Source organism: Micropterus dolomieu, linkage group LG03, assembly GCF_021292245.1.
Source record: "Micropterus dolomieu isolate WLL.071019.BEF.003 ecotype Adirondacks linkage group LG03, ASM2129224v1, whole genome shotgun sequence".
Taxonomy (NCBI): domain Eukaryota; kingdom Metazoa; phylum Chordata; class Actinopteri; order Centrarchiformes; family Centrarchidae; genus Micropterus; species Micropterus dolomieu.
Genome location: NC_060152.1, coordinates 6550993 through 6575050, shown reverse-complemented (window position 1 = coordinate 6575050; position 24058 = coordinate 6550993). Strand labels below are relative to the sequence as shown.

Sequence of the window (24058 nt, the reverse complement as noted above, 5' to 3'; positions counted from 1 at the left end):
GTTATTTTCTCCCCCTCTCTCTTTCTCTCTCTCTGGACTAAACCCTGAACCAAAGACTGACTTTTCCTTCACTGAAAGGAAATTTTGGCTATTAAAAGGATACTGCCGAGACACTGGAGGAAAAGATGTCCACTTATCAAGACTGGCTCAGCTGGCTGGTTATGAAAGGGTCACATACTCTCTGCTCTCAGTTGAACAAGCTTGGTCAATATGAATTCACATTGAACCCTTTCACTGCTTTCTCTGACTTTGGGGTCTCTTACATAATCCAGTGTGGAAATGGGTAATCTGGAAATGGGTGTTTTATTCTTGTATGGGTGTTTGTGTCTGTCATGCTCCTGTTGATATGTTTTTATGACTTGTTTCTCTTGTTCAAACATTCAATAAAAAGTTTATTATAAATAAATGATGTTGTAAGGCAAAAGCAGTTGGACTCCAACTGAAGACTAAGATGACTCAGTTTACTCTCATACAACAATTCTGTGTGTGTGCGGATGGGGTATTATAAATTTGTCTGACACCATGATGCAGAAAGCAAGGATGTCTCACAATACCTGATAAAAGTTGGATACAATGTTTCTATGGATACCACTGACAAATACCAAAAACCATAAAAATGTGTTTGTTAGGCCTGACAATTATTGTTGAAGAAAGCCAATATTACTCAACAGCGATGACAAAAAATACAGCACCACTGATGCTGTGTGATTGTGTTGAAACCCAGCTGATAACAATCTTCTTCACAAAAAGCATCGACTCAACCACAAAAGTATTTCAACCCCTGATGCTGGTGTGTATTTTTCATGGGAATTGCACGACATGAAAAACACATGTAGGAACACAGCAGGTAAGTACCTAATATACATGCTGTACAAATACCTCTGTCCTAATTACCACAAACACTCAGGTGGTGTTTACATTTGCAGCAAATGTCGAGACACGTCTCCTACCACTGTTGTGAGCCTCCAGCTGCGACGCCGAATTGACCGCCACTTTGCACAGCGAGCAGTAGAGAAGACGTCGCGCTTTCTCTTCCTCTGTTTCCATGTCTGTCTCTTCCTCGGGTTCGGCTTCACGCTCCAGGTCTGGTTCTGAGGGTGAGCTGAGCATTGACCTCCTCTCGTCCCCTCCAGCAGCTGAGGTAGTCTCTGGGGCTGTGGCTGCCATGGTGCTCGGGACTATCGGTGAGGCCACAGGTGCTGGCGTTGGCGTTTTAAGCGTTGTCAAGGATGCCAAGGGTTGTGCCAGTCTGAGCACAGGGGATAGTGGTAGAGGCGCTGCTCCAGGAAGGGCATCTGCAAAGGGAAAATAGATGATTTGTTTTGAATCATATGAGTCCATCCATCATTTAGGGGCAAATGTGTTTTATTCATTTAATGTTCAACCACCAAGTGGACTTTTTCAGACGTTAGAGAATTATTCCTATTTTGTTTGTGTGTTTTTATTTAAAATACTAAATACTAACATGAAATATTCATAAGCAAAATATGAAGCAGAGCTTATAAACAGTGTGATAAAAATTGGAACGTGTAAAATAAAAGAAACAAAAAACATAGTAAAAATGCAAGACAGTTCCCACTGTTGAATCAGAGTGCAGTAACAAGATGAGTTTTGTGAGGATCATTTGAGAGTTGGGTTAAGATAAAATTAGGCATTCTGTTGAGTTGCACATTTTGGTCTATGCATGAATTAACATTTTACTTTATGCCACTGCCAAAACCAGGCTCAACGACTTTGAGAAGAAGTGAAGAAATCCATAACATAGGTCATAGGGAAAAGACCAACAAAAGCAAAACAAGCAGCAGACCAGTCCAAACTGGGATCAGACTCAGCGGATCAGACTTGACTTTATAGTCAAGTCTGATCTGACAATAAGGTCAAGAGACAAATTGCCCTGACTTATATTTATGATGATAAAAATGTTTTCTTAATGGTATGTATGGTATGTATATACATATTAAACATACATATTACTGAGATAAACAACTCTGACCTCTAATCCACTGTCAGTGTGTGAGATCACGTTAACATGTTATACAAATAGCTGCTGTGTTCTGAAAGAAAAGTCTGAGATTTTTATAAATAAAGACAGCAGTGGATCAATATATTTGACTCATAAAACAACACTACATGTCAGTGTATGGAATACAGACGACTGCTGCCACATTTACGAAAATGAAATTTTGTCTTAGCGGCACCACCTGATCGATGCCAATGCCTCTGAGTTGACCGCACTCCAGTGTCACGAAATAAAGATCAGCCAGCCAGGAGAACAAATCAATAGTGAATTATGTCATGCTATTTTTGTGAGCCATTATATATGTTTTTATTTATCCCAGCGGAGGTGTCGGTGGGCACCACAAAAAACTGCTCAAAGTTACACCGTCACCAGTTTCACTTCTGCCGAAAGTTAAAAAATTCACCAGAGGTTGGAGCAGCAGGTATGTTTTTGTTATGGCCTGTGGTGAAAGATGTACAGACATACCTAAAAGAAGAAGAGCATCCGGTGTGGTGAACGCTGTCTATTTATTCAAGCTAAGGTACTGAATGGCATCCAGGGATAACAGCTTATTTCACTGTTGCACTGAGACTCTGGATGAAAACTTCAGCTAAATGGTTCCAATGTATGTAAATTTATGCAATATGTGTTCTTTTAGTATTTCAGTGTTTGTGAGCATCCAATCCATTAACCTTTAAAATGGGTCTGAGGTACATTTATACGTGTTGTAATAATCTCCTCTTACAGTTGACTGACTCCAACTATGAAATTTGCTGCACTTTCCTGCTGCACACTCTGAATGCAGATCTTTAAAGTGTAGAACAGGAGCAGGTCGTAGATAAATGTACAAAACAAAGGACATCAACATTGAAAATATATCAGGGAAAACCATATGAGGGTTTGTTCCAACAATGTGTAACAAAATCATAAAAAATATGATAACAAATGTTTGCAGGTTTGGTGAGCAAAGATGTCCTTTGGTACAATATTTTAAACCTGAAAAATAAAGTTTACTATTAAAGAATAATTTTAGTATTTTTAAACTTGGTCCCTCTTTTCACATATTTTAATTTATTTTGGGGTCAGAATGACCAGTAATTACAAAAGGTTTTGTGCAGTATATGGCTTCAGTCAGCAGCTGCGAACTGTCTGCAGTGGCTGCACTGAACTCGTTTGGGGCAATTGTGCCTATCAAAATGATGTCCATAAAAAGTGCTTCTTTTTGCCACCGACTGTTTTACCAGGTGTCTGACAACATCATGGAAAGGATCCCTACGAGCAACACCTGATGACACCCCTTGTTTTTAACCTGAAACAGAAGTCTCTGGAAAGTTTGAGGTTTCAGAGTGTTAATTGTCCTTGTCGGTGACAAAAAGAAGCACTTTTGTGGATATGATCAAAAATACAGAAACTACCCATTAAAGACAACTGTAACAGTAAATTTCTAACAGTGAACTTTGCTGAATCCATCTGTCAATGTATTGGTTAGACTTCACACTCATTTTAGTGGTGTGTTGACAATATTTATGCAGCAGGCCTGTCTGCTCTGAATGTGCATATTTTATCTATTTTCTTATCTTTTATGTCAATTTAGATCTATCGTATGTTTTAATTTATCATATGTTTTGTTTAGATTCTTCATCCAACCATTCAAAAAATCTCAAGATGGCAGAAAAATAAGTGGAGACACAGATATTATGTTATGCTCTGATTGTTTACATTCAATTTATAGCCACTTTGTGCCACTTAATTCCACACACTACTTATTACTACTGCTGGTTCTTTTGGCCTGGTCTGGAGTGGTCTGGTAGTGGAGTCCATCCACTATGTGATGAATTTTGGTTGCTTTATCCACATTCCATTTTTTCGGTCATTACCCAAAGTTCATCACCATATTGAGGGTTGAACCAGTTAAATGGAAAGCTTCGCCTTCACTTTCCTCTTCACCATGACAATCCAGTGCAGTGTCTTCATTACTGCAGACACAGCACCATTGGACCTATCAGGCTTCATCTTACCCTCACATGTGAGCAAGACCCTAAGGTGCTTGAACTTCTTCACTTGGGGCATTGACCCTGACTGTTAATAAATATTGTTTTACAGAAAGCCATGAAGAAGGTCAATTAGAAATTGACTGACAAGACTGAAGTTGCTCATTTATTCAGATGCACAAAGTAAATCAGGCCTTTATATTTTAAACTAGAAACTGGTTTACATGGCATGGTCAGCGGTGCCAAGTTCAACAGCTGTGATGTATCTCTTTTCACTCTGTCAGTGTTGTTGCTGCAGTTGCTTTATTCCATTTACAGACTGCCTCTGACAGGATCTGTCCATCACATCATCAGGTGACCTTAAGCAAGGGCGTCTATTGATTACTGTTGCCAGCAGAGAAATGAACGTTAGTGATGCAGTGAGGTGCACTTACGACTGATTGACCTCTACCTGTATATCTGTGTGTGCTTCAGTAAACGCTGTAGATGCCTGTGGACTGAGGTAAAGAAGAACATCTGGCATGAAAAGGCCATTATTCCAGGCGGTAACTCTCAATACCATGACTGGAACATTTATTTAAAGTCTTTGGACTCAGCTATAAAATGACCAGTGACTTCACTTATTAGTTGTGTGTAATTTATGTTCTGTTCAATTTGAGTTGAGGCTGAATACACCACAGGCAAGAGCCAGGAAATCAGTTTTTCCAATCCACACAACCCTACTGTTCTTAGATTTAACAAAATCACAATAATCTGAATACAAACTACTAAGTACCAAAAAATGTTGGTTTGAAATGTTTTTTCATATTACAGACATTCAGCTAAAGCATGACACTTTTTCAAGTATGTTGATAACCACCTCTTTTGATCAAACCCTAATGATTTAACAGCTATTAATGACCTAAGTGTAACTTTACATTTCCATGTCCCATCAAGCCCAGGCTATTACCACAAGAACAATAATTAAACTGTGAACTATTTATGAAGTGTCTGACCTTGTCACTCCTGATGAATACTGTTTATGCCACGAGTAGAGTGGCAGAGACCTCTTTACTCCCTGCAATTAATGACCACCTACTCCCAGTGCGCTCTGGTGTGCCAGGCATCAAAACAACCTGAAATCACAGCGATTAACTCACTGAGTCTCACAATGCTCACTAGCTGCCATCACACCTGCTTCTCTGGGCAGCTTTTTAATGGCACGCTCACCTGACTAAGTGTGGTTCCAGGAAAAGTGCAAGTCTGGGTTTGGTGTTCATGCGAGCGAGGGAGCTTTTGCTTGTGAGTCTGCTTTTGGCAGATGTTCTCACCACAAGTGAGCAAAAATAAATTCTCTGGTTATTGGTAGGGACTATTTTTGGTGCCATGTTGTGTTTACTGTGGCATTTTCTCTGCTGAACATCACAGATTGCTTTCGCGTCTTTCTGTAGTCTTTCATTTAATAGCTGGGAAGCATAGGAGAATTTTTCTCTGGCAAAGACTGGCTCTACATTGACCCTGTGTTTTGAACAGGAAATCAACAGCCTTTATTAACTGCTACATATTCAGTCACTAATTTGAAACAACAGTTAGGGAGAGCAAATTACTCAGGTGCTACTAGTAAGCAATGTGTCAACATTTTGGCAGTCTGCTTGTTTGCTTTAATACCTGGGGTATGAAGATCAATATCAATTTCATCTTTTTGAATTCAGCAGAGAGATGGCTCCATGATTTGTTCCGCCAACTTCCAGTGGGAAATAGATAGCTTCCAAATAAGGAAAAATATACCTTCCAACACGAAAGTTCATTCTCATCTCATCTTAAGGTCCACTTTTTTTACTGAGCTTTTAAAATGCATCTCATTTGTCATCAGTGAATGGAGTCTTCTCAGTTTGTTCAGTGTAAAACAGTCAATATTACATCAAATAATCACATAAGTATTGGTCACAAATGTGCAAAGCTGACAACAATGAAGCCGGGATGAGGTTATTACATAAATAAGTAGGCATGGGCCGGTTACCAGTTTCAAAGTATAGCAGCATGAAAAAGTCAAGGTTTCAAAACAACTAAAATTGTCTGTTATAACATTGGGTATAACAGACAATTTGTCTGTCAAAGACGGCAAGTGCAGAAATCCCGCAGGTTGTGTGCAGCTGTATTGAGTAACACGGCCCCTCACGGCCTTTACACCTCAAATAATATCCTACGAGAGCACCACCCATCACTCTGCGGTAAATTCAAGGTAACACTATCTTGTTACCTGACATGTATAGTGATTGTAAGTCGCTTTGGAGAAAAGCGGCAGCTAAATGTAAATTAAATAAATAGTTTTAACTTGCTACCGAGGCAGATAACAACAACAACGCTAATTAACTAGCTAATATCACTCGTTATTTTAGAGCGGGAAAGAACAGAGAACTACGTTTCTGCGATTTAGTACAATAATTTAATTTAGCTGGTTACACGTCTATACTCACATCACCATCCATCTGTTAAAAATCATGCTGCTGGCTCTGGCGTCTTTTCCACAATTTGTTGTAGGGAGAGAGACCATACAACAGACGGGTGTGTATGTGTGTGTGTGCACTCCCTCTCTCCTAATGTGTATATGTGCCTCAACACAGAAATAACAATAATCAATTTTATAGCGTTATTTGATATAAATTTTAGCAGCGGTAGCATATGTTGCTTAAAAATAGAGCCTGTTTGTTGTGATTAGTGGGAAAAAGTTGATATTTGGTAACCAGACATAACACATTTATAATTGCTGTAATTGTAAAACCCCGCTATAGCGTGAAACTGTGATATTTTTGCTTAAGGTTATAATACTTTCAAAATCTCATACCGGCCCATGCCTATAGATAAGCTTTAATGTGATTAGAAAAGACAAGAGCAGAATCGCTCAGAGAGCCTGGCTGAGCTACTACTACACATTGTACCTTTAAAATGCCTCGTTTTCTGTTTCTACGTGTTAAATAAATATAAATAAGAATGTTTTCGAAATAGGCAAATATGCCCATACACACTTAAATCCTTGTAAAACCATGATTTGTCATTTTATAAATTTTTGTTTGTTTGAAGATCAAACAAGATTCCAGTCAGCTATAGAGATGTTGTTGGGCGTGTGTTTTACGTTTTGACAGAGCTGGGCGAGCTGCTCCCCCCTGCTTTCAGTCTTTATGCTAAGCTAGGCTAATCACCTCTTTGCTCTAGCTCTACACTTCACACACAGACAAGAGAGTGATACAGATCTTTTCATCGAATTTTCAGCAATAAAAGTGATTTGTATTGTATTTCTTTCTTTGTAGTTCTGTCTTTATCTATCGAATTATAACAAAGCGTGGTTGGTGAGGCCATCTCATGTTAAGTCATGCATGTATTTGCCCTTGTGTTGGGGTGAACCCATCTGACGGTGTCATTAAAGAGCCATTTGCTGTTGGAAGGGCAGGTGATTAAAGTGTACTTTGGCTGGCCTAGGACGCCGTGCACTCGGGAAGCCTCTAGTAATCCATATCCCCAGTCAGTGTGACCTAACTGGCTCTGCAAGGCCCAGTTAAGAACTCAATCCCCTCTCATTAATGGAGGTAATGGCTGTGATCAATCTAAAGTTGGTATGGGCGAGTGTGGCCCGACAGCAAGTAGAAGGAGGGAGAGAAAAAGAGAGATTGAGGCCAGGTAAAAGAGGGGAGAGGATAAGAAACGTGAACAAAAGAGGATAGATTTGAAAGACAGGGAAAGATGGAGCTGGAAAAAGAGAAAAGTTAAATGGAAGTGAAACTTGCAAAGTAAGCAAACGGAGGCAAAACAACAGCGGAAATAAAAGGGAGGACAGGAGGGGACGTGAGAAGGTGAGAGTAAAGAGATAACATTAAAAGAGTGTAATCAAGTAGGGGACACAGTTAAAGAGAGAGAAATTGAGAGGGTGGGAGTGGTGAAGGCAACAAAGGAAGAGAGAATCATGAGAAAGGAAGATCAGGACAGGTGCTGTGACCCTTTCAAGACAGGACAGCGCCTCTTCTCTTTCCCCCATTTGTACCTCAGCCTCTCCCGACTCTCCCCTGAGATCTGCTTTGGTTATGGAGGAGATCCGCTGCTCTGAAATCCTTCCACTCCACTTAAGCTTTCAGACAATCACAAGACCCCAGAGATCTGATTACCTTTCTCAATGAAGCTGGATTAAGCTCTTTAATTAAAATGATTGGGCTTTATTATATGCTGTCACAACTTAAAGGACAGAAATCCCTCATGGCTCTTGAGTTCTGTCAATTTTTATTTGACGTTCTTGACGCAGATTTTTTCCCCCTTCTCTCTTGTTAGTATTCAAAGTGAGTAAATGAGAAAATGACACGGTTGACTATTCTGAGAATGAAACATTGATAAGCTGAAAAATTTGCATTCACAAATAAGTGTGCATCGACGCTTGCAGTCATCTTTTTTGTTGAAGGGAAAAAAAAACGACACCATCTAAGATATTTAACAGCAGCAGGAGTCATTGATTTGAATTCACACTGATTTATCTCTTTCCAATTTCATCCGAAAGCAAATGATCTGCACCTAATTTCTGTCAGAAGTTCTGCAGTTACACGTCGTCATCCAAAATCCCCACAAATGAGAACATTTGCAGCACCGCGCAGGTATGGAGCCAATCTAATCACACACTCATCAGGTTTACTGCTGTCTGTAAGGACTTTTTCCAAACCAGTGCGTATGTACGGAGACAAAGGCAGTTTTTTTGGGGTGGAGGAGAGTGGGATGGGAGGGTGGCAGAGGGCGTCTGCAGCCGATGGGGACTTGAGAAAGACTGCACGGGGAAAAGCCTTAGCTAGCCTCCTGTCTCCCTGCAGCCTACTCCATTGTACAGCTGCTGTCAGTGCTGGCATGGCTCCCCTGACAATCTGCTCTTTAATAGCTAATATCAGGGTACATTTCCTCAGGCACTGGACTGGAACTGAGAGATGACGGGCTGTGCTGTGGGCATTTCTCTCTCTATCTCTCTCTTTGCCTTTCTCGCTCTACTCTCCCTGGCACACAAGAACACACAAACACACACACACAAACAAACTTGATAGGCGGCCGCTGAGTCATCCGGCTAATCTATACTATCTCGCTGTGTCCAGCTGTCTATCCGTCTCAGAACACGCACAAGACGCGTGCTCTGTGTATTTATAATGTCTACACTGTGATTACACACTGTCATCCACTCTATATTCCTCAACGATGCACTTATGTTTCTTGCAAAACGACCTGAGCAGATAGACTTATGAAATCTACATTTTCATTTAATAATGAATTTCTTCCATTATGTTGTGTGGGAAGTTGGCTGTGTTTTATTGTTCCACACCAAACGCAAAACCGTTTGTTGACAGGGCTTAGGGAGTACTACTGCATATGTGGAAAAAAAGGTTGTATGTAAAGCCTTTTTCAAAAGGAGCTGTGTGACGTCTGATAAATTGCCTCAAGTGATGTCACTTGAAGACTACTAAGTTTGAAAATGAACCTAGCTGCACCACACAACACACCCAAATCTAATAAGAAAGATATCAAGCATTTAGCAGACTACTCAACATGCGCTGCTTGAGAGATAAAACTCTCCAGACACCAGACATGATAGAAACTTTCTATGTGTCATTTGAGTCACTGAGTTGTTTAATAATGAAATCTGTGCTAACCCCGATGGAAGGTTAGTGTCGATATCATCCATACCCCCACACACTTCTAATTTAACTAATTTAACAAGAACACTAGGAGATAAGCATACACCTTACATTGTTACCATTATGGATATACTGTGCTTTGGAAAAAAATTATTACAGGACAAATATGTTTTTCACGTGTAATTTTAAAGCAAAACAAATCCATTGAAAACCTACGCTGCAAAAGCAAACAGAGCTCTACCTCCCTGTTGTTTCTGCTTTCTCTCACTATGGCCATTACTCTTCCCTGATCTCAGCTTTTCATTAGAGCGAGTTTTGTGCCACAGATACACCATCAAATGCTTCAGCCTTGCAGATAATGCAGCATTTACCTGCCTCAACAATTAATTCTTCTGACATCTGAGCACATTAATATTCATTACCCAGTGCCACTTGTGACAAACTGTCGCCCCCGCGCATTGTAGATATGATAGTGAGATGGTGTAGAAATGCGCTGGTGTTTTTTTTTCAGGGCACTGAAATGATTAATATGCATTTATCTTCTTGGTTATGACGGCTTGTTGTTTAAGGTCTCTGAGGTCTCTGCTTGTGCATAATGTGTTTACAATTTTGTATGTATGTTTTGTCCATTATATATCGTTATCTTGGTGCAGGTAGAGTGGGAGGAGGTGAATGTCTGATTTCCATCTTTACAGTTTATTCCTCTAGTAATACATGTGTATTCAGAGGGAACATGTATAAAGAAGGCTACAAATGTCATTGTTCACGCAATATGGATGCAGACTCCAAATTTCAACCAATCTGCACCTCAAACCTCTAAAACCCACATTTAATTTACCCTTTAAGTAGCTTTAAGATTGGAAAACATTAAACCAAGGTCCTGACTCATTGTGGTCATTCAAGATCCCATAGCACTTTGCAAAGAGTAGGGGGTTCCCCGGTGCAAAATTCCCAACCTGGCTCTCTCCATCTGATTACCTAATCAAGATAAAGTGCTATGTGAATGTAATCCATTATTATTATTACTAACTGGCTCAGCCTGGTTTGTCTTGATTGACTAACGGAGACTCTGTCATGACAAGTGTTATTATTAAATAAACAGTCAATATGGAAAATTATCTTGTGGAATAAAAACAGACAGGCAGAAATTGCGTGGAATAAACAGAAAAGAATGACCTGACTTTTAAATATTTATTTGATTATATCACTAAGTTGTATTAATTAATTTATTAATCACAATATTTATTTATTTATGATGTTTTATTTTATCATCTAATATTGAACACTTTGAGTCTCTATTCCATCCATGCTTCGTGTTAGCTAAATACCTTTGGAAGCAAGATAATTAATTTAGTTGCTATTAGCTTCTAATGGAATTTTATTCTTCAATGTTCAATTGAGATGTAAAAGTCAACATTTAAAAAAAAACTTAAAACAGATGTTAGTCAATGTTTTGCAAGAAACGTCTGTACAAATATTTTGCATCTTGTAACACATAGCCATGGGCTGCATTATACTGCTTTCCAAATTACAAATTAGTAATAATAATATAATAATATTAGCAAACATGATCATCTTATTATTATATTATCATTGTGAAGCTTTGTTCATTGAACATATGGCTGGTTGATTATTGATTCTTGGACATTCAAGGTTACTATTACACGTGAACACCCCACAGTTCACATCCTTTCTGTATTTGTAAAAAGCAGCAGCAGCAGCAGCAGCAGCAGCAGCAGCAGAGTGAGTGAAAGCAGGTTCAAAGCATTGAATAAATATATTAGCTTCTGCCCAAAATACTAAATATTTCTATATATTGAACTATAGGTATAGCTCAATAGTGCTATTAACAACATCAATACCAGAAACTTTGATTTTCAGCTCAGCCTTATAGTTGTACATTTCCATAAAAAAAGTGTGATCCTTTTGAAAGATTAAAGTTTTATTTTACTTTTAGAGATGCATCTAAGATTTCATAACCACTGCTGCTTGAGACATAGAGACCTACACAACGGTAAATGCTGACAAACTGCAATGTGGATTAGCTCAGGGGTAGCTTGAGTGCAAATTGCTCCATTTAATGGTTTGACATTTGTATAGCAGCTTAGCAACTCTGTGGGATGCGAGACAGACTGCTGCTGGGTGTAAAGCTCTTAAAATAACATACTTAGACTTACTTATGACCTATGTAACCTTAAATATATAAAATTAAGTGCTTGTTCATACTGTTTTCTCATCTGCTTTCGAACTCAACAGAAGAATAATATTCATATTTGTAGCATTTATGAGCCCAAATTAACCAAACCTGACCTTTTCCTCTTAGGCATGATAAGAATACCTGGTTGGGCATCTCATAGTTGCGTTTTCACATCAAGCAACCTTTAAACTTCAAGAGTGAATAGGTCAGACAATTAGGTCACAGTACATCATGCACTCCAGAAATGTGCTCCTAATTTAAAAACTTGTGGAACATTGGAAGAAGACAAGGGCAGAGGTAAAATTAATCCCAGAGCACAACGGCTCAATGTGTTTCCAATTCCTTTAAAAAAATGTCTACTGTTACAGTCAAAGGGGAAGACTTTCATTGGGCCAATTAATGACATAATAACAGGCAGCTTAAAGATTATTACAGTGGAGGAGACAGAGAGGCCACGGATCCTCAGCAATGCTTTCATTTGCCGAAAAACTTTTTCCTCCACAAAACCAATATGAAACACATTTAAAATAATCTGCATCTGGTTGCTGTCAGATGCTGGAGGTTGCAGTTACTTTTTGTTTACTTTTTCAACATGTTTTTAAGCAGGAGTTCCTCCGAGAATACGAATCTTTTTCGGCAGACACCTGGCTGAGATAACCAGATTTAAACAGCCACCTGGCTGCAATGTAATGAATATAAAGTTACACACAGTCAGCACACAGCAGTGTGCACAAGAAAAAAAGGTATAATAGGCTAATGCAAAACAAAAATTAAATATAGGAGGCATGACCTCATAGTTATATGAGTTGCAACACTGCAAACTGCCATCAAATTGAAGAATTCCGTATGTTTCAAACAAGTTAGTTTGAACAACACGTCTTCCAAATACATCTAAGGCAACAGTGTACTTGTTCTGAATGACCAAACTTAAAGGCAGGATGAAAAGCCTGCCATCATAGCATCGTAACTGCCTTCCTGATCTCTCTCCAAGAACTTTTGGTTGTCTTTGAAGTGTCAGCACCATAAATTGTACCAATGGCAACAATGGCACACCCTTTCGGACAATCTTTCCTTAAAGGCTTTCACAGTGCTGCTCTGGGTTTTACAAACAAAGTGACAAAATCAGTTGTATGACGAATTAATCCAGAGCAGTACTTCCAAGGTGCGATGAGAAAGGAAAAGCTCTAAGGAAGTAAAAACTCCAGCAAGTATATAAGTGTTGCTGTTTTTACCTCTTCATGAAAGTTAAATCCCCTTAAATTCCACTGTCAGAAAGGGGGTTTAAAACACTTTAGTGACATTCAGACTGAAAACTGCCCTGCATTTAAAAAAAAATAAAGCAAGTGGCTATGTTATTGTTACTTCAGGTACCAGTGAGACAATGTGAAATAAGATCCAGGAGTAACAGCTTAATGCGTTTGAGTGCTTATCAAATGCAGTGTCTTTTATCTATTCTCTCTAAACAATTTATCCAAATAAACAATGAAAATACACTGTCACCAATTTGCCAGGACTGTGTGCTTGTACATGTATGGACACAGAGCCTTGCCAGTCGTCACATTGCGTTGCGGTAAAGGTTCAAGCAGGTTTGTTTTTTTTTTGTTGCCAAAGCCCTCTGCATTGGCACCCCAACTGCATCAACACAGTGGTCCCATTCAAGAGAATGAGGTGGGCACGTCATTTCATACAGTGCTGTTGCCTGTCTAAACACAGTCTTGACGGTCTGACAAGCGCAGTGTTTAAAGCATACTGAGGCACTACCTCATTCTTATTGTGTTTGACTGTCCTGTGAGTCCTGCAGAGATCTTTAAAACTCTACAAATTCAATATATGAGCACTGAGTCGGCAGCCAGCCACAGACAGACCAGCCAACAGAGAGTCCATCCAACTTCTAAAGTGATTGCATGTTGTGTGCAGCAAATCTAAAATACCGAAAAGGTGAATTTGATAGGTCCAACATTCATTCTCAACAGAAGGACAGCAGCTACATAAAGAGAACAACAAAGAACGTGTGTTGGGGAATGTGCAGCAGGCAGGAAAACACAAACCTTTCCTGTCTGTGCCATTGGGGACCTGCAAGCTGTTGATGCCCTTGGCGATCTCCTGGTTGGCAGTTTCCTTGGTGACCACTGAGCCTTTGAGCTTAGTCTTTGGAGCGTCCAGGGCTTTTAGCTTCTTGGCATGTTTGGTCCCCTTGTAGTGGGCCAAGGCCTGGCTCTGTGAGGAGAACAAATAACAGGCTCAATTTAGCGCTGGGAAAGCAGCTAAACACAGAGCCAGGATGAAATGAAATATGAAAACTAGTGGAACACAGTCAGAGTCAATGAAGCAGACTAAACGTAATTAGCAGGGGGTTGTTGATACACCTTACAGTCCAGCAAAAAGTGTCAACCTTTGATTGTGTTTTTGCCAGTTAAAAAAAAGTTCTTCTCTCAGTGCATGATTAATATGCCAGGTAATATGTTCTCTACATAATTTAAGTTTTTTATTTTTTTGGATGTGTTGAGTGATTAAATTCAAGAGCACTTTTTCATTTTCCCCAAATGGCTATTTGTTAGTAAATGCATTTTGGTGTTTTAAACAATTTATTGTTCTGAATAAACGAGTTACTTTAGAAGGCCTTCATGTCAAATTTTTTGGTTTGCATTTGCAATTTTTGTGCAAAATAAGCCGATTATAAAACTCACTTTTTCTTGGTTTTAGCCCCTTGCTGTTGTGATTTACAATTTGTCTGGTTATTAAAAATGCAAAGGGTGGTTATGAAATGACCGCTCAGTGTGAAGACTCATTTCTGTATTAATTACAATTATACCTGGTGATTGAGAAATCCATTTGATGTGTAATTTTTTTGAGTGGCTATTTGGTTTAAAGTCCGAACACGTAACTCCACCAAGATTCACCTTCACAACAGATTTGCCAAGGCACACAGAAGTGGGACATATGCAAAGACTTTGAGCTGTCCTTGTTTACCTCTGCAAACTTCCCTGCATACTTTGCCTGTGGCAGGAAGGAAGGTATCAGGAGAGATGCAATTGCCTCTTGGAATAAATAAGTGTGCCAACCACACATCCCCAGAAGACATTTGTTAGCATCTTTATTTATGGGCCGCGGTGGGGATATTTACTAAGGACTGCTGGGACAAAGAGACCATTCCAGGTAGTATTCTCTGCATTACAATATAAACAAAACATTGTTTCCTTTTGCTCCTCTTGGGTAAACCGTGCCCATTGTTTTAGCAGTGGTCAGATTGTTTTAATTGTAAGAAAATAAGCTCATGATCTCACGACTAGGGTCTAATAGCATTTTGTTTTGGATCACTTAAATTGGCCATAATTACTCACAATATGCACTGCGGACTTGAAAGTGCAATAGAAAGGGACATGTAAATAGGTTTCATTATATGAGGAGAATAAAGTTGCCAGAAATTCAAAGTTTAACAATTCTGTTGGCAAAGGGTTTTTTTTGAGCTGAGGTGCCTTAAACATGCACTCTGGAATTTTTTTCTTTGGATGAGATATCACTTTTTTATCACTCAACAGAATGCACATCTTGTTCTGTCATGAAACTATTCATTTTGACCCACATTCATTACTCTCCAGGTGCCAAAGACATAACTTATTTTTTTGTTATGAAACTCGGGTGATATGGATGGGTGTTAAATGGGAATACGCCAAAAATTCATCTTGCATTTGAGCAATGAAGTGGAAGAATTGCCTGAACTCCAAGTGTGACACGTGCATGATTAAAACTGGGAGGGAAATCATTTGTTTTCTGCTCCATGAGGGGGGGAAAGACATCAAACAAACTAGACTCTGCATTGTTTAGGATTTAGAGAGGCTGTCTGTAAACCAAAAGGTCACAGTTTAAATCCCAGTATATTCATCAACAGACAGGCTGAGACTCCTTAATTCATCCTCAGCACTCCACCATGTAAAATTGTTTTACTTCTATGACTTACTATTTATCCACCTAATCTATTGTGTATAATTTTTTTATATAACATTTGTTTTTGTGAGTAGCACAAAAGGAACTACATCTTAATCTCATTATACAACCTTGTGTAGAAATGTAAGAAATTGTACCATGCACCTTTTAGTACTTTCATCACGTCACCAGAAACACGACTCCAAATGAATGCTTATGTTGCTCTGTGTCTGCTTGATGTAATAATAATCAATTGTTTGCTAACACATTAACAACTTTATAAGGTGATAACGTGTCTATGTAGTGTTATCAGCCCCCAAGTGGGGCAAAAGCAATGAATGCAGCTAGACTGAAATTAATAACTTAATCAACATGTCTTACACATTTGCTTTCAGTGAGGATGTTTGCCTTGGGTACGGACAAAAATCTCGAAAATCATCCCTCTAAATGTCATCTTTCATCCATGCTAACTTTAATAGATAGATAAAGTCAGTAATGTTAAAGTTTGAGGAGGGAAGCTCAGAGGAGCATTTTCAACCTGGCCACTGAATTTTTTGTGTGTGTCTAAACTGGAGAACTGTAACAAAATCAAATGTCTGCTTTTACATAGCAGTGGCTCAATATTTATCAGATTATTCCAACAGTGTAGTTTAAGTAAGCAAATTTTGGTTTATCAAACACCCTCCATTACCTCATGTTCAACATAACCAGTATGTGGATAAGGTCTATTAAACAACACATTCAATTAAAGCTACTTCAATACTTTTTAATGAGGTTATTTGCTATGGCTTGAGTCAATGCAATCGTCCAAGGATTTGAGTAGGCAGGCAGAAAAGAAAAGAAACTGGAAATATTCCTTTCAAATGAATAAAATCCCTGTAAAATCACATGTTTGAAAATTGATTTACAACATCAAACTGGCCATTGTTATGCTGAAAAGGGGGAATTTATAGGTATCAAGACCGTAAGGGTTTCAGAGGGAACAAGTTGTTCTGGCTTCATAATTCAATTAACTAAATGTGATTTAAATAAGACCATGAGCAATTTCTTCCATAAACAACAGACTAGTGGTCAGAGTTATTGAGACCAGACCAAAAGAACGGAGCAAAGTTTACTGCTGTTTATGTTTCAGAGCTCAGATTTATTGAATCATCCAACAAATGCTTATTAATTTAATATTCAAATAAAATGTTCTCCAAAGCCCAACATTGATGTAATGCAGAGTAAACCATCTTAAATCATTTTTATTTGTGGAATAGTTTTTTAATCTGTGGATTTTACTTGTTTCTTTATTTATGGAGTCGTCTCCCACATTTATTTGCGCTGCCGAGTTTATGCACCATTTTTAGCTATAGTAGTAAATCTTTATGACCTAGATTCACACAGTATACATATCAAGTTGTGTAGTATTATAAGGATGCAAGTCGCGGAAGGACAGTGTCTTCAAAAGCTACAGAGAATTTAAATCCTATAGTGATGCAGATTTTTTTGGGGGGGTTCAGGTTAATCTAATATTGATTCAGGGTCTTTGTAGTTGTAACCACAACATTGCTGCTACACACATGCAAAGTCTCTCCCACCCATCCACCCATATTCCTGCAGATAACTTAAGACCCCAGTAAATGATCCCAACTCATACCTAAGAACCATTGGTCATTGTGTTAATCCTTAACAGCCGTGCCTGTAGGGGATCAAGGTCATGTATCATGGGAGACAGCCACACCTCAGTTGGATTAATTTTGTGGGTAAAACATGGATGTCTAAACCAAACTATTATAAAATAGTGTGCAGCAAGAAAATTACTTAATATGATCATAAACTAAGCAAACAAGCAGAGTATTTAAGACGTAAATGTAAGACGAGGATGGGGAGAATCCACATTTAATAACAATATATCAATACACTGCTTACCACACATGTTAGCCCAGATAGTAGGTGCTGACGTACCAGACTTTGTGACCTTAACTTCCTGTCCCCTTTCTGACCTGGCTCTTTCTCTCTCTCTCCCTCTCTTTCTCTCTTATGTGCCAACTCTTCTTCTCTCCCTCTCTATCCTCCTGTCTCCCCCTTTGTGCTGTCAACCAAAAGGCAAACGTAACAACCAAACAGAGTATTCATAATTTAATAAGAGTTAGGAATATAGGGGTGAATCCATTTCTCTATTCTCTAACACTATTTTTAAATTGAATATTGGGTTTCTGTGGGCAATCCAGTCAGATAACATTTTGACCTTACTCTCTCACCTGAACTGTAGCTGAGAAAAAATTGTATATCCATCAATGGAAAAACAGACATTTCTTCATATGAAATTGAAAAGGGGATTTAGCATAGCCATCGTCTTTACTGCCTTGGCAAATTCACGCTACATCTTTAACAGAACAAACTCGCTTTTGGAGCCAGCCTTAAGTGGCCATTTGAGGAACCGCAGTTTTTCAGCCCAGGGGGATGCTGCTCGGTGCCGACCACGACAGTACAAGTGTGGAAGAAGATAATCACACACTGGTTGCCACGATGTGAACATTTTTTAAAATAATTTATCAACGTTTTAATATATTTTCCTCAGGGTATAAAAATGATTTCAGAAAATATTAATAAATAAATTTTTTTAGAAGTGCTGACATAAAATGTAGGTGTGCTACAGCCTCCCTAAAGAGAATCTAAATGTTTTTACAGAACATATATTATGATATATAATTTAAATATATTTCATTACAAGTAAAAGCATTGTGTTCAAAATCCTACTTAAAGGACACCTATTAAACTGCTTTTCCCGTCATATAGTGTAGTTCTTTTAACGATTTTAGTTTGCATTTTTCGAAGTTCGAAAAAATCTTTTTTTTTATACTGACTCTTTATGTAGGCCTTCATTTCAGCCTCTGTCTGAAACATGCTCCTGTCTCTTTAAGGCCCCCTCTCTCAAAGCCCACTGTCTTCTGATTGGCCAAGACCTGAAGCATGTTACCAGGCTGTTGTTGTCGCTGGGCCTTACAGGCAGACTGAGCGTTGCTGTGCTGTTGCTGTGTGGAGCAAATTAGCATATATGGAACACCGGCTCCGTCTGGCTCGGTATGTCGTAGCACGGAGCATTGGTAGAAAAAAACACTTCAAAGTGTTCAGAACAGGAGGAAATCTGAGGTTTTTGCTCACAGGGATTTCTTTTAAATACTTTAACCTCAATGTTTGAAGCTTTGGCCATGTTTAACATGAAAATCCAACATTGTAACATTATAAAAAGATCTCCTTTAAAGGTTCACTGTGCAAAGATTATGAGGATCTATTGAGAGAAATGCAATATAATATAAATAAATATGTTTTCAGTGGTGTATAAAGACCCTACATAATGAACTGCTATGTTTTTATTACCTTAGAATGAGCCATTTCTTTCTACATACACAGCGGGTATGTCGCCATGTTGCGGCACCATGTTTCTACAGTAGCCAAAATGGCTAACGTTTTGTCACTACGTTGAATGCGTACGAAGAAGAAGAACAACAACAAGTAATGCCAGTAGTAGTAGTAGTAGTAGTAATAGCAGTCGACTAGATTTTTAGAAGGAAGAAAATAAGAGAAATTTAGACACATGGAGGCCCTCACGTATTATTTAGCACAAGAGCCGACCAACAGGCAACAGAGTCACGACACTGATAAATATAAGAAGGTTTATGGCTGGCAGAAGTTCATCAGTGATCTGGTACTCTGCTTTTTTGTTCACAATGTGTATGGATAAACCAAGAATAGTGATTCCACCCACAAAAAACAAAAATGTTCTCACAAATACTCCTGCTGTGTGTGTAAAAATAATAATCCTATTAAAAAACTGTAAAACTACAATAACAGAAATCCAAATAAATGCATTTGGCATTTGGGAGGGGTAATGTTGCATGAAAGTTGCTGTCAACACCTGACATATAGGACAGACAAAAATCCATTGTATTGACCCATGTTTTACAGCTGGAGTCTGTAAGACCCCAAAAGACGATTTTACATCATCATTTGATTATATCTTGGCCACAACACTCCTGTGAAAGATATTTAAAGTCTCGGTGAGGCCCTTTCCTGCTTCATGTTAAAATTAAGTATTTTTTCTCTCGTTCACTCTAACATCGCACTTAAACACACTATTTCTCACTTTTTTTTGTCTTTTCAGAAATGTCAAAACACCGGTAATCCAACGTTCACACCCACATCATGCCATGATTGGCGTTAAGTCCTCCCTTAGGCTTTTTTCCCATTCTTGACACAAATATTTCTGTCAATTTTTGTGTGCGCCTAAGTGCATCTCTATGAATGCATTCCAAGAGAGACTGAAAATGTGCGTCCTGAAAAACTACAAAAACTTTTGCTTTCTGACATGGTCAGATGATATGTCATAAGAACCCGTTCTGTTCAAGCATAACCCGACCATACTGTGACAAAACTGTAAACTAAAATCTAGTAAGCCCTGATAGTTCTTGGACCATCATAAATATATAGGTAATGTTCTTGAGTTTCAGAAATGGTCCTGGCCTCCCGGAAAATGTAACCCTGAGGCACTTAAACTAAAATGAAAAATGATGTGTAAATTTCTTCATGTCTATGCCAAGAAAATGCACAGACAAAAAGCTCCTTTAGATTATCAGCTTGTAAAAACTGCGGGTGTGCAATTTAAACAAGTTCAATGTACAAAATTCTCAATGTAAAGAGATAAAGGAAGTGTTGTAAATGCACTAAATGTAAACAGGTAACAAAGCATCACCTTTTAAGGGGGTGGATGAGACAATCTGGTAACTCAGTCGCTGTCAACATATGCCAGAAGTGAGTCTAATTTATGAAACTCATAAACATGACGTCATCCGGTGAACCACAAACATCTTAAAAATATTTTTAAATGGAGACGTTCTGTTCTCTTTATGATCCTGGATCGTTAACTGGTTTACAAACAGACGTTCTGCTCTCCTACAGAGCTTCTTGGTTCAGTATTTTCATAACGCCACAGGCAGGTCCTGCTTCCTGCTCTGCATCATCTCTCAGTCCAAGCTGCAGTTTCACATTATGATAAACTGTCACCACAGTAAATTAAGATACTATTTTGCTGTAGCTGTGGTTTTAATAAAAAGACACCCTCAGGGTATTTCAGAGCTCCCAGCTCAACACAGTACCTGTTGACTGACAGGTAAACACAGGGTCTGTCTCTGTAATGGAGCATTCAAATTAACAGCTGATGGACAGTAAATATATACTGAGATAGATTTCCCCGCTGTAAAACATAATAACCTCATCCTGAGTAATCACCGACACATTCAGTGTTAGAAATGAATTGATTAATCCTTTAATGAAAGAGCGATGACATTGCTATTTAGGGATGCTACTGGTTTAACAACATGCAGCAGTAGCAGTGATTTTCTTTTAAAATGTTTTGATTACTTTCAAAATGGTATGGAAATTAGGTTTGAGGGAAATCGAAACCCATCTGCTAGTCCATCGCTTAGATTTAGCAAGCTAGTATTAATGCGATGCATTTCGTTAGACTGTATTATAGAATGCACACATGAGCTAATGGATGTAGTAAAGCCTCGTTGTAAGCTCAGAGTTTGTAATACGATCTCCTTCCTGTAATCTATTTTGCTCATATGATGCATTATATTGAAACCAAAGACAAGAGTCCAATCATAATCAAACTATCGTGAGCTTGAGTTTGGATGTAAGCAAACAAAGCTACACAAGCTCACACCCTGAACCAGTGGTGGAAGAAGTATTCAGATCCTTTTCTTGGGTAAAAATATTAATACCTCGCTATATGTATAAAATCATGTGTTCGTAGCGTTGCTGACCTATGAGAACCATGTATCCCTAAAAGGTCAACTTTTCTCAGAAAAACAGCCCTGTTTTCAGCTTTGTCACGGTAAGTAAGTATACACATGCAAGTATATGCAAATAATTTAGTCTCTTCTAATAAACCTCTACATCAACTTTTATTTTTATTCATATTCCTCATATTGTACTTAGATCACTGAAGTATGTTGTACTATGTTTGCATATTGAAAAGTATTTTTATATCTTTTATCCATTTCTCACTGGTGTATTTTCACTATAATAATTTACTGTATGTTAATAACATAATATTACAATTGGTGCGTAACAGTTGCTAGTTTGGTATCATATTTTAGTAAGTAGTACTTCAAGTTTGTTTGCTGCTGCTTACAAATCAGTTACAATACTACGATTTATCTGACCTAATTTAAAAATGTATATGTCAAACTAAAAGGTCATTCAATTTAACTAAATTTGAATGCAGTTAAGACTGTTTGCACCAACTTACACAATTTTTATAGTCTCTCACAGTGAAGAAATAGAATAAACGTAAGAGTGAGTAAATACATCTGCAAATCCTGCAAGAACACCAGTTGTCAGTCACATGTTCTTGTACCAAAACAAACATGGACAGCAACCAGCAGCTTGTACTGTTTATATGGAGTGTAATTGTGTTGAAAAGGCCAAAAATGAGGAGAGTTTGGGTGAGATTCTGGATGGAGTGGCGCAGGTAACGTAGACTGTACAGGTTAGGGTTAGGTACAAGTGTGTTTCCCTGGAACAACACATATGTTGTTGCAGATGTCGTGGGAAATATCAAACATGTTTCTGGACTGGATCAAAACACTTATAATTCTTTACATATCACATACATGATTTTATCTGCTGACTGTCAACACCAACAGAACAGACCCGCTCCAACTTCTCAGAAAATCTCAGTTTCACATCCCTCTCCCCAAACACTGGTTCTCTCCTCTCTCAGTGGGCAGCACAGTGGCCCAGTGGAAAGCACTGGCGTGTCACAGCAAGAAGGTCCTAGGTTCAGACCTCGATCATCCTAAGCCTTTCTGTGCCATCAGGTGCGCTCCGGTTTCCTCTCACCATCAAAGACATCCTTTTCCACCACAGGAACCACAGGGGGATCATAAAGCAAGACGCGCATATAGAGATGTGCCCCCACCCCAAGTATTGATGCCCGAGTTCCTACCCTCTATGGCCACCACAACTCCACTCCCTTCATCCCTACACTTCTCGACCCCTCATCCCTCCCCCCTCGGTTCACAATTAGATTTGCCTGTTAGCATACCAACATTTGCTAGTTAGCACTAAAAACAAAGTACAGCTGAAGCAGATGGTCATGTCATTAGTTTTGCAAGTATTTAGTTATATACGAATGATACAGACAAATTAAAATTTTGACCTATAGAAGTCAGTGGATTAATCTACCCAAAAATTGTGAAGACATCACCAAAGGCATTATAATTTCTCCTCCACGGACGCTGAATATCTGCAGCAAAGTTCACGGTAATCCATCAAATAGTGGTCAAGATAGTTCACTCAAAACCCCAAATGTCAACCTTGTGGTGGCGGTGGAGGAAAAGTCAGAGAAACCCCAAAGTCAGAAGGAGTCATCCTCTGGAGGCCATGAATTTCTGTATAAAATTTCATGGCAATCCATCCAATTGTTCTCTGGACCAAAGTAGTAGATGACAAGTATTCCTTATAACTTTACTATAGTTTTTTTTTACTCTCTACTTCTTCATAAAATATGTTCAGCCTAGCAGAACAATTCTTTGGAGGTTGTAATGTGGTTAGGGGTATGTCTTGTTTATTTCCTGTGTGTATCCCTGGCAGGAGTACTTGTGACTTTTGAACTTTTATTCCTGTTCAGAAGAAAACTTGCTCACCTGTGAGTTGAACCTAAGCTGACAAACGGTGCAGGAGACGTGCTTCCTCTTTGCAGTGGGAGGAAGGCCAAGAGTGTGATGGAGGACGGCTTTCTGCACCGGGTCCATCTGGGGGACGGACGGAGACACAGAGAGAGGCTAATTAAAACAGTGCTAAAGCTGACCAGTAAATCAGCTTCAGTACTCCATCGCTCACTGGGCTGTAAAGACAAAACAGGTTTCCTGGAGCTTTTTAGAAAGCCAGTCATTCTTCTTTTGCTTCAACTAGTGCTTTCTAGCTCAGACATTAACACAGACAAATAAAGAATTAATTCTCCATTTGCTTACTCAAGGCACACAGCATCAGTTTTTTTATGTAATGTAATGTCTGTGGGCAAAATTTCTCAAGTGAACACTTTAAGGACATCACTGGCATTACTGTGTATTTTTATTACCATCAACAATTTCCCAGAAGATACTAAAACCAACAATGAATTTAAACTTCTTACAAGTATTGTCTCTTTATGCCTAACTTCAGCTTATGCATTACTGCCATAGTATCTGATTGTTTTCCAAAAAACATCACAAACAAATAAAAGATCTATTCTCATTGTGATCAGTGCAGCCCGATACATTTG

General features: G+C 38.7%; 1 protein-coding gene across 1 annotated transcript in view; it reads right to left on the bottom strand.

The window, feature by feature from the left end:
* Positions 1 to 24058, bottom strand: part of znf385d (zinc finger protein 385D) — a 66033-nt gene that overhangs the window by 7033 nt on the left and 34942 nt on the right. Inside the window, exons 3-5 of the mRNA XM_046045340.1 lie at positions 23442 to 23549; positions 13869 to 14037; positions 951 to 1295 (exon numbers count right to left, since the gene is read on the bottom strand). Of these exons, the coding sequence (XP_045901296.1) occupies positions 951 to 1295; positions 13869 to 14037; positions 23442 to 23549 (622 nt within the window). The remainder of the gene's footprint in view (positions 1 to 950; positions 1296 to 13868; positions 14038 to 23441; positions 23550 to 24058) is intronic.